This window comes from Falco punctatus, assembly GCF_963210335.1.
Source record: "Falco punctatus genome assembly, chromosome: 1".
Classification (NCBI taxonomy): Eukaryota; Metazoa; Chordata; class Aves; order Falconiformes; family Falconidae; genus Falco; species Falco punctatus.
The window spans coordinates 24,399,860-24,412,078 of record NC_137580.1 but is presented as its reverse complement, the minus strand read 5'-3'; the positions used below and the strand labels follow the sequence as shown (position 1 = coordinate 24,412,078).

Below are 12,219 nucleotides of genomic sequence, written 5' to 3'. Positions count from 1 at the left end.
GATTCCTTAATGGAAAAGGCTGTACATGGAAAATGGATGCTTCTGCCAATAAAACTGTCTAGCAGTTGTGCCAGAATAACAGGAATGCTGGTGAAAGGTGGCTGGGTTTTCCAACCTCTTAATTGACGCTCATTAGAAAAAGTTTTAAGTATGGCCTCAAGGTTGGATCTTCAAATGTATCTAGATTCTTCTGGCCTGGAATGAAAAATGACCAAAAAAAAATTTTTTTTTTCATTCAAAAATGCTTAATTAAATTATTTGAATTAATTCAATTATTTGAATTAATCATTCAAATAATGCTTAACTCAGGAAAGACCTATGCCTTATCTTAGGCTCTCCCAGTTCCTAAACTAAAGTTCCTGTGCAAGGCCAAGGTATCCACGCTGAAATGGTAAAAGCCATTACCTCCTTTAGAAATACTCTTAATTTAAAGTTAATTTCAGGCAGTAGATGGGTGACAAGCTGGTGGCTACTTACTCACACAGCATCTATGGCCTTGGCTGTACAAACACAAGCTTCTTAGAAATCCCCCGTTCAGATTTGTCCCGGAAAAAAAGGATTGTTTCATGGCTATGGCGTGAAAATACATCTGTCTTCATGCTCACCTCTTCGCCTTGCCACTGGCTTGTTAAGAAAGCCCTGTTACTTCTGTTGGCCATCTCACACGATGGCCAACATTCAGTGGCCTGTGGGATTTCAGTGGGGACCATCATGCTGGTCAGACGGTGTCACCCCAAGAGCTGGACTCTAGCTAGTGACCCTGAGACTAAAGTCTCACTCTCTCCCATGCACCAACTCACCCCTACAATTAGCAATAAAAGAAGTCATGGCAACAAACCAACTCCTCCATTTCACCTAATTTAGCAAAGGCTGGGAATTATTGGGGCAATTTTCAGCAAATTCCGTATCAGCATGTGTTTCAAACAGAAACACTAATAGCTGCTCAAAACAACTTTAAAGCTTCCTGAATTAAGCCTTTTTCCAATTACAGATGTACCTTTCAATCAGTAATGGAAAAGAAACACACTATAACCCTTGGTAAGTTGTCTCATCTAAAACCTTTTGCATTACTTCCAGTGTGAATTTGAGTTGGCTTCAACTTCCAATAATAAATTTAAATTGTCTCTTATAGCTAAACTGAAGAATCCTCGGTAATTAAATTCCTTTAAATACCCTCCCCTATTGATCCATTCACCTGTAGCCATCTGTCAGTTAGGCTAAGCCATTTGAGGCTTTTCTCCTCTCTTAAGTCACTTTGACAGCTGTGCTGTGAGCCTCCTCCAATGTATCAGCATCCCCCTCAGGGAAATCATCCAAGAGCTGGGAGTTTTGTCAGTGCAAATATATAGATGAAATAACCCATGGCTACTCAGGAACTTTATGAGAGCCTGCTTTCCTGAGAAAATGAAGTTAGGAGCATTCGCAGCATCATGGAACGGTTGGGGTTTGAAGGGAGCTCTGGAGATCATCTGGTCCAACCCCCTGCTAAAGCAGGTTCTCCTCTACAGCAGGTTGCACAGAACCACATCCAGGTGGGTTTTGAATGTCTCCAGAGAAGGAGACTCCACAGCCTCTCTGGACAGCACTGAGTCAGGGAACAGGACTTCAGGTATGGACAAGCATGGGAAGTCTTAGGAAACATGGCAGGATGGCAGGGAGAGCTGGGGTTATTGCCATGGTGGAGGGAAAGGACATGGCACATACTTTTAGGAAACCAGGTTTCAGCGGTTCCAGCACCGATGGAAAAATCTTCTACAGCCAGGGATGGCCCCACCCCTTTACCTGCAGCATCACCCAGAGAAAAGGGGTCCTTGGAGTACAGCTCTTCCGTCTGCGCTCTCCATCCCCAAAGGGAGAAGCTGATGTGGGACCAAGTTAAAGCATGGATGATCAGATTCCTCTGGGCCACACAGAGACCTTCTTCATTACATGACAGCCTTCAACATGTCAACTACACATTTTCTCAAAAGCTGCTGATAAAATGTGGAACACAACAGGGTTGAGAGGTTGTGACACCTCACCAGAAGTACTTCTCCCCTTACAAGCACTGTATTATTTTAGCTTCCTAAACGAAAATGTTGTGAGGTACTAAGTCAAATCTCTTATGAGTTATATTATATCCAAATAAGTACTTTCTATTTTAAAAAAATCTAGTCCTATAAAAAAAAAAAGGCATCAGGTTAGTAGGACAGGATCCATAAATACATATTAATTGGCATTACTAACAGTAACACTTCCAAATCAAGTTCTTCATGAGGCTTTCAAGTGTTTTACTTCAGGTTCACACAGAGGTCACTAAGCCATACACGCCTAGGTCATGTCCTCTGCTCTCCTCCTACCTCCTGAAGTTGCCTTGTGTTTCACGAGTTATTGTAAAACAACATTAAAGACAAGCTGTTCCACAGCCAATTCTTTCAAAACTCCAGGATGCAAATTAACCAAATATATTATTTTTTTAAAAAAAGTTCGTAACTTCTGAAGTTGCTGCTCAGTATTCTCCTGATTTTTCAGGGGAACGAGACATTTTCATAACCATCTTCTGAAATAATTCCATCAGCTGGCTCTCTTCAAATGCACAACAGAAGTACCTGAATGCTCATGAATTTACTAAAATGTTCTTGAAAACAAGCTGTTTGTGCCGCTTCCTAAATGCTTTGCCTTGGTTCAGCTCAGAATTGCCTTCAGCACACAGAACAAGACCTTTTAAAAGGCCAAATATTAAGAACACAAAAACATGAATGCATTTTATTGGTTTGGACTAGATTACATTTGCATGCATTTAACATCAATTAGTTAAGAATACTTCCAGCTAGGAAAGCCCTCACTTCTAGCTGTGACCCACTCCTCTTCTTCACCCGCCCGGTTGAAAGCGAGCACAGAATTCCTCTCTGCTGCACACAACATGTGCCAAGTTACCACATGCCCATTTCTGACACTTCACATCGCTAAGGATACTTCAGTGCAGAGTGTGAGGTTTCACCTCGTATCACTTAGCTCCAAGTTCCTCTGAAGTAGTGGCAAAATTCAGTGTTTCTACCAAATGCTCTGGGAAACAGCTTACAGGCAGAGCTGACAGCCCTTGTGCCCAGGATACCTCCTCTTGCACTTTATATGACAGCACAGTCAAAGCACTCCAAATCCTTTGCTTCCAAGCCAATAACGAGCCAGAAACTCAGTAATTAATTATTCTGCTTTACCTAAAGCACTAGTCCTCCTGTCATTTCTGCACACTTTACCCTTCTTAAGCAGATGATGGCCACTGACTACATACACTTCACCTTTTAACCAGATGGACTATGTCACCAGACCCAACAAGAATAAATTCTTTCTCACAGATGAGCAATTCCAATTCAAAATGGACAAAGATGCTCTGGCCAGCACATTGTAAACCCAGCTGATACATCTAGAAGACCTGAACGTAGCACTGCAGCAATACTCCGTACAAGCCCAGAAACTTGGGGTTATGGACCTAATAACCTGCCATGAGCAAACACAACCCTCCTGGACCTTGGTGGGAGGTGACACCAGAGACTACGGGGAAGAATTTCCATCTAGTTTGCCCAAGGAGGCTACAAAGCTCTACTTGATGTGCTTCTAAGAAATGTGGCTAGAAATTGCCACAAAATCACATGAAGAACACACCAAGGAGGTGGGGAGTGAACAGAACACAGGCTCCAAAGTCAGCGCAGCACTAATATTTAGCCATCCATTGGGGACATCCTGCAAGAAATCTGTAATGTCTGTGACTAAAAAGTTCCCCTACAAGGTTTCTGGTGAAAACTGGCACAGGACCAAGCCTCACCACGGCCTCTTTGCAAGCTGACCATCAGTGCAGGAGACAAAGTTGTCCTGGCTCCCACTCCCACCCCCCACCCCACCTCGAAATAAACAAAAACAAAACCAAAAAAAGAGCAACTAAAAAAAGATCCCAGTTCAGCCTACTCATCCATGCCTATCTCTCAAATCTGGAGTAAGGGCAGCAGCTCCATAAGGGTTAAAGGCACCTACACAAAGCGAACTCAGTAAGGTCCTGCAGAAAATATTTTCATTTTTGAGAGGGCTGGAGGAATGCGGTCCTCCTGTTGCAGGACATCATGTGAGATGCCTGTCAATAAAGATACATGTTGATGGACTTGAAGGCTGAAGGAGCAACCTCTTAATGAACTTTTCCAGTAGAATCTGTGGCTGAAAGGAGAACAACTTGAGATTGTAGTAATGAAAGGAGATGGGGAAGTGTTTGGTCCATCCTTCCACTTCACCCAGGTGATCCTTCAAGTTTCGGGCAACGTACCACCATTGCAGGCTTCTCACACGGTGTCCAACACACGAATGCAGACAAAGGCAGTCCTTTGCTGCCAGAGCTTCAATTCCAAAGAGCTAGTCCTTCTGCTGGAAGGGCTGTTAAAGGACACAGCCCTGACACCATTTCAAATGCTGTAATTAACAAACAAGACACAAATTTCACCCTCACCTATGAAGAAGAAAGGATGCCTCTGCACTTGAAAGCTTAAGTTAGGAAGGAAGGGGGGAGATGCTGACTCCTGGTTCTGCCACGTGCTTCCCAAGTGACCTTTGGGCAAGTTACTTCATTTCATTTGAGACTTGTAGGCACAGGCAATTTCCCAGCACTACATATTAGACTGTGCAAGTCTGTACAGCTTATCTCCAAAAGAAATCTTTCCCTTGCTCATTCTTCATCTTTTTTCCCCCATCAACATTACATTAATGCAGCAGACCTGAACACACGATTGCACATTTCTTTTATGAAAATAAAAAGGTACATTTATTGCTTTGTCCAGAGGAGAAGCAGCCATACCCAAGCCATGGTGCAAGCACAGTAGCTGAGGGCTTGCCAATATGAGGAGCTCATGGCACTGTGGAATTGAAATTCAACACAAGAAAACCAAAGTCCTTAAAGTTTTTTTTTAGTCTGATCAGTAAAAAGAAAACTCAACGCAGTGAAAGGCTGGGATTTCTCTATACCAATTTCAGAACCGTGATTTTTCTTACTAGGGCTGTAAGAAAACACCCTGCTGAGAAACTTTTCCTGAAGAGAGCTCATCAGATCTTGCTGGGGTTTTTTTTAAGTAAAAATTCACTTTTAAGTAAAGGAAATACTTAAAATACTTAGCAAGGAAGAGTGAAAGGAAAATAAATACATATTAGGCAATTTAAGTATCCAAATAAGACTCACTTCTACATAAGTAATCTTGTTTCTATAAAATGTCCAAAATGCTGTAACTTACAAGAAAAATCCAAGCCAAGGAATACGTGGAGGAAGAAAAAAAAATATCAGCAGAAACAAGTAACCTATTAACTGGAAGTCTGCAAGTATGTACACATTTGTCTGCCTTACGCACACAACAATCTTTTTTTCTTTCTACAGCACTAGGTGAATGTTAAAAAACCACAACAGGGCAGGGACTATAGCTATCACGAGCCTTTCACCTCTGCAAGTGTCATATTTGCTTCTACATCCCAGGATTGTGGCCATGTCTTACACGTCCAACTATTGGATGCAGGTGACACACTTATTCTCAGCTAGCTGCAGGAAAGCTGTCACTGCCCTCTCGCTGCAAACCCCACCTGATTAGTGCTTTGAAAAGCAAAACATCAAGATGGCTTCATGCATTTCTGCAAGCTGTGTGACACCATGTTTCGGCTGGGAATGCCTTCTCCCTTCTCCCAGCTCCTTGGAAGGGCTTTCCCCATCCCTCTGCCCCTGATCCAACAAGCACTGCAACCATCACCTCTTTAAGGCAAGGCATCTGGCTGGCTCCTGGGATGTATTTGGTGTATCTGTGGTTGCTAAAGAGCAGGAGATTTTTATCTAACACAGCACACACCAGAAACATGACCTGGATTGCTGTGCAAAGGCACCTCCAGCAGCACGTGTCACCATGGGAATAGATGGCCACGCAGAGGCCACCTCCCCTCTGTGTTACAAACCAGCATGCCCACAGCCCTGTGTTCACTGGAACAGGCTGCCCCTGGAGGTGGTGGAATCACCATCCCTGGAGGTGTTTAAAAAACACATAGATGCGGCGCTTAGGCACGTGGTTTAGTGATGGACTTGGCAGTGCTGGGTTAACGGTTGGGCTTGATGATCTTAAAAGTTTTTTCCAACCTAAATGATTCTGTGAAACCTGGGTGTTTAACGCCCCGCCTGCTCCACACAGAAACAACCTGCTACTTTCTAAAGACAGAGACAGATGCAGGTCATGCCATGGTGACTTGATAGACTGGGTAACCATAATCCTGCAGCAACCCACAGCGCTGAAGCATTAGCTTGTGTTCATTTCAAAACCCCAGGTGGTTTTGCACTGCCTAGTTTTGATGGCATGGTTTTGACAATTTTACCAGGAACTCGGTAACTTAACAAAATAAAAGAAGCCCCAAGGGAGAGGTGCTGGGGGAGCAAGTCAAAGGCTCCAGCTCCAGCATCTTGTGGAGTCTGTGGGCTGTGAAGTGCATGTCCACAGCAGGAACGCATGCTGCATGAGATGGCCGAGAGTCAGCGCAGACCGAGGAGACGCTCCCTCATAGCTCGTCTGGGCCCTGACGGGATTTCCTTGATTGAATTTCACAGGATGCAGCCTCTGCAAATGGCTCTTCATTACTCACAAAAGCCATCTAATGAGCCTCCCTGCTTTGATTAGGGTAGCATTTGGTTTGGTGGACAGCAAATGGATAATAGTATTTCCTGGAAAAATTGTTGGCATGGAAGAACATATTGTCTTGATTAATGCTACTGAGTAATGAGGTCGTTCAGCAATCCTAGATCTAACTTCCTGGCTCCCACTACTAAAACAAACAATACCTAATTTTACATCTGCTGAAAAGCATTTGGAGACATGTTTAAAAAAAAAAGAGTAAGTGGATTAAACTTCAACACTGAAATACTGACGTATACAGAGCTCAGGAATGCTGGGGAATGAAGAATAACCTTTTATAAAATAAAGCCCCTTTCATGTCTCTATACTCCAGAATAATCCCTACCCTCAAAACCGTCCATACTACCAGAATATCCAGTGTCTGCAAACAGTTGTCGATGTGGTTATTGTAGGGACCTGCTTAATGAAACTATAAGAAATACAAACACTGCTGCGTTACTAGAAGGCAATTAAACAAGTAGCAAAACTAGATCATCTTTTCCCTTTGTTTTGTACATGGAAATAAAGCCCAGGTTATAACAACCATGTAACTTTTATTCCATACAATGGCTGTGATCCATTCCAGTATCAGTAATGCACTAGCCATGTGCTTTTGTCATGGTACTACATCTCTTCCTACAAAATATTACTTAATGTAGCCTCAAACCCTCTAGACATTATTCAAATCACACCTTTCACTCTGTATCGAAAGCCCTTGTAACCGTTCACATAAAACACCTATTTGCATATTAGCGATGTGAAAGGTGCAACCTGAACTCCATAATCGCAAACAAAATGCCAAGTAAACCCTTTGTAAGCTGATACTAAAAGCATGCCAGAGCCCAGGTGCGCAGCAGCGCCGAGGAACAAGTTGGTGCCGAGCCCCGTGTGGAGCTGAAAGGGGACACTGCAAACCAACCTCCCACCCTTCTCACTGAAACTCTGCCCTGCTCCGTTCTTTGTGCACCTCATTGCCTTTTAACACAAATCATTTTTACAGTTCTTACCTCAGTGAGGCATTGGTGTGTACTACTACATCGTGCTCACATACAGCAGTTCCGTACGCCTATCCTGACGCGCATGTCCTGGACATCTATCCCGATCATTTTTCTCTACTATGTCACATGATAAACAAGATGCAATTGTACAACTAAGGGTGATATTGCTAAGAATTCAAGCAGGACTTCAGCTTTGCTGTTCTGGTAGATATATACACTCACTGTACAGACCGTTACGCGTATTCAAGCAGCGAATTCCAATATTTAAGAACATGAGATATATTCATATTTGTGAGACTCAAGATTAATCTGCAACATGATCCACAATAAATAAAATATTGATACGATGTTTTTCTCTTAATCATTATGCACTACAAAGCGATACATAGTGTGACCACCCTGAAATAACTGTATGCCTCAGTTTATCTGACTTTTTGTTTGCCCCAGTAGGGCCAGAATTACGTCGTTCATCTGGTGCGAGTATAAGAGGAAAAATGCGTACTGCAAAAACGTGCACAGGGAATCTGAGCTATGTACAGTGTGTGTTGCTGGCGGGGGGGTGGAATCATAAGGGGCAGGAAAAAAGCCCCAGCAGTTAAATTTCATACCAGCAGTGCCCTTTACTGCTAAGCTATTAAGTTGGTGCTTGTGTTTGTTCATTTTGCAGCTCATATCTTACAACCAAATTCAAGACCTGAAAATTATTAAGCGGCTACAGTGAGTTTTGTTATTTTAAACCAATAATCCTGACCATTAGGCATGTCATGTGATGGAAAGCAACAGAGAATGTCTTCTTCTGGCCCGGTGGTTTTAGTTTAAAAGGTTGAAGTGCACTTTCCAACTCCTGCTCCCCTGCCTGGGGGCTGAGTTCTCTTACCGGGTGGGCACAGGGACTTCGGTCAGGGCGCCCAACATGACCGCCTGCTGCAGCCGGACGAAAGCAATGAAAGGACTCTCCAGGAAGTCCACCTCCCCAACCAGCACGTTGGAGGCCTCAGCATCACGGGGCAATTTCTTCATGAATTTATTCTTCAGCTGCATCAGTGAAAGAGGAGAGAAAAGAAAACTGAATTTTGTTAGGCACACAAACAGGAACGCGCGATAATATTTACCCGGTTTTCACCCATGTTTCCTCCTCGGCCAGAATCTATCTTTGGTCAATGTGTACCATCCCCACAGAGTCTACAGAGATACAAATGCTAAGACGATCAGCCCCAGAAGCACAATGTTGACAGTGGTGCTTGGAGCCAAGATGATGCTGAGAAGATTATGCCCCTTGGAACAGCTGTTGCTGTTCACAGACCTGAGATGGTGTTATCTGGGGGGGGGGAAGGTATGCAGCACTGAGGAAGATGGGCAGATGTGGGCATGGTGCCAGGAAAAAGTACCGCAGCACCTCGCTGCCCAGCCACCTGCTTGACAGGGAGAGGCAGGCACTTTTTATGCATGGAAGTGCAACTCCAGGTTCTGCAGTTGCTGCTACAGAAACGACTGGCCTGAGGAAAACTGACCCAGGAAGGATGGACGCCAGGAGCTGGGCACCTGCATTTCACTGTGTACATGTCTCTTCCAGTTCTAAGAGAAAGACTTAGCACAGGCTTTGAGGAGCATGTTTCCTAGCCTGTAGCATCTGCTTTCATCTAAAATTTGCTTGAGGTTGTCCAAAGCTGTTGATCCTGTTGCCCGTGCAGGCCAGTGCATGAGGAGTCACTGGGCAAAAGTTGCAGGAGTGCTGGTTTTGAAACTCTGCTAACGGTCTCATTAATTGCCTAGGTGAGAGACTGGCTCATTACAGCTTCCCACCATGACTGCCCAAGCCCTCAGCCCTCCCACAGGCTGCTGCCCTCGGAGCACACAGCAAGGCACAGCCAAAGCGGGACAGAGGAACATGTGCCACCATCAGAGACCTTTTGTCCAGGAGAAAGTCCCTTCTCAATCCCTTCTACAGAATGATGCTGGATGGCTACGACATCCCTCACCTCCCAAACATCTGAAGGAAGAGAAAGCCTTGGGAAGAAGTGATGTGAGAAGGCGCATCCATGAGGACAAGAGAAATCACAGAGGGTTTTCAAGGAAAATAAAAGCACCAGGTATGGGAGTGGGAAGTAGGGAAGATGAGGAAGTCCATGGTTGTGAGCAGGACACCTGGCCTCTGCATGGGTCCTGCACCAGGGAGGGCTGGGTGGCATAGGGAAGCCCCTCCAGATGCTCACGATGGTGGCTCTGCGTTAACTGTTCACTGATGAGGACACTCAGTCCCCTTTTCTAGATGGCATGTTGTGGGGGTTCCCCCAACCACCTCCAAGAGATACGAAATCCCTCCTCTGCCCAGACCACCAACACAAGACTCATCAAAACAACCCTCACCACACCATGGGAAACTTCCATCTCATGACCAGTCTGTTCTCTGGTTTTCCTGAGAGTCATGTTTGAAAGCAAGGAAAGAGCAAACATTTAGAAATTTGCTAATGTTTTAAAACAGGGGTCTGGGGGAAAACATCTTGGCTAAGACACAATTTGGAGGCAACGCACTGTCACGGCAGCAGCAAGGCCCTGTGTGCCGCACGGATAAAAGTATGAAGATATCCATCTCTTCTGTTGAAGAGGTAGAAAGACCACCTGGGAAAAGGAACCAAGGCAGCTGGCAGGCTTGCTCCAATCAGTTGTTTACTCCCCAAAAGGGTCCGGTTACCCTTTCTAAAGGACGGTGAGGGAGTGTACTGAATACAAGATCAAAATCATTGTCGGAAAAGGACAGATTCTTCTGAAGGGCACCCAGGTAAACAGAGATGACAGTGTATGAAGAACACACGCATTTCAGCAGGTATTCTGTAGTAAAAGAAATGCAACTAAGACACCAAAATTTCCTTCTGATCACTCTAGTAACCTGATTTTCTGACTCACCGAGGTTATTTCAACACATCCTTCCTGTGATGCCCTTCTAGCCTTATTCCTTCTTTGTACTTTTATGTTCTTTGACTGCTCCCTTCTCCTCAGTAACATAAGCCTGAGCTGTTACCTGAGCTTTTCTGGTGGTGGTGGTGCTTTTTCTAGTGTTCCTTCACTCTCTTTCTACATCTTTGCCTTTTTTTTCATTGACAGTGACAACAGCTGTGCCAGAAACATGACAAAGGGAGCCGGTGAAGCTGTCATGAGCATACACCAGTACCATTGCACTGCTCATCTTCAAGCTTTCTCATACCTAAGATCTAGATTTTAGTCTATCTGAAAACCAACACAACTTGACTTTTTTTGTTTTAAAACAAAGGTTGTATCTCAAAGCAAAACAATGCAGTTATTTACTATATTGTATCATATTAAAAAATTAAGTATTCAGCAGGATTTCCTATCAATTTTTGCTGCCTGATGAATAAGAAAAGCACACGGGAATATCCCTATTCTTCATCATATTTGGAGTTTTGACTCTTCATTCGTGGCAAGCCCACTGTTAGCTGTGGCTTTAACCATGGTGTATCATGGCCTCTCCTGCCTTCTCCAGCAACCCTACACCCAACTGCCATGTGTTGCAGTCGACACAGCATCACCTCAGGCAGCCTGTCACTGCAGGGTGGAAACAAGCTCTGTGCACTGGATCTAGGGACAGCTACCCCAGTGCCTGCACCGGGATACGCAGGGAGCCACGTTCTGACTTGGCAAGGGAGATGGCACAGAGGAAGACATTCCGCTCCCGACACCTTGGGTCCTTCTGGGGGCTGTCTGCGCACTGCATAAGCTATGGGAGCCTCAAGTCTGGGAGCAGCAATGGAGGAGCCAACGTAAGGTGAATCCACGAGCCAGGAAAGCATCATTGGGATGTCAGTCACAATAGAAGCAGCACTTCTAGGAACGCAGAAAAGCATCTGTTACCGAACACTGGGCTCAAAACTGCAGGAAAGCAAGATAAGAAGACAACCTATACAGCTGTATTTATTAATTTCCAGCAATCCTTCCCAAGGCATCCAGATGGTATCTGAGGTCCAATACCATGCTCACCGCCACTAAACCAGAGTGCCAGAAGAAATGTACTGACCAGCATCATTCCCATCAGCCAGTGTGACTTTCATTTATATGTCTCCTCCCAAAGCACAGCTACAGCTTCACGCTAAAAATAGTTCCTTACAGCCCGAAGGTTGTTCCTCTCCTCTCTGCATCTGCTGCTGTAGCTGTACCACAGTGAACATGGGCAGGCTCAAGGGGCTCTGCGACAAGAAGAGGCAGCTCTGGGGAGACCTCAGAGGGGCTTTCCAGTACCTAAGAGGCCTTGTAAGGTGGGGACAGACTTTTTACAAGAGCCTGTAGCAACAGGACAAGGGAGAATGGTTTTAAATTAAAAGAGGGTAAATTTAGATTCAATATCAGGAAGAAGTTCTTCACCATGAGGACAGTGAGGTGCCGGCACAGGCTGCCCAGAGCAGCTGTGGGTGCCCCATCCCTGGCAGTGCTCAAGGCCAGGCTGGACGGGGCTGGGAGCAGCCTGGGCTGGTGGGAGGTGTGGGAACTGGAGGGTCTTCAAGGTCTCTTCCAGCCCAACCATTCCGTGATGCTATGATTCTATAAATATGCATCCT

The 12,219-nt window shown here is 44.8% G+C and overlaps 1 protein-coding gene across 13 annotated transcripts in view; it reads right to left on the bottom strand.

The window, feature by feature from the left end:
* Window positions 1-12,219, bottom strand: part of SLC4A4 (solute carrier family 4 member 4) — a 239,997-nt gene that overhangs the window by 51,263 nt on the left and 176,515 nt on the right. For all 13 annotated transcript variants that reach the window (XM_080408335.1, XM_080408336.1, XM_080408337.1 and 10 more), the window contains one exon: window positions 8,529-8,686. In XM_080408335.1, the coding sequence (XP_080264461.1) occupies window positions 8,529-8,686 (158 nt within the window). The remainder of the gene's footprint in view (window positions 1-8,528; window positions 8,687-12,219) is intronic.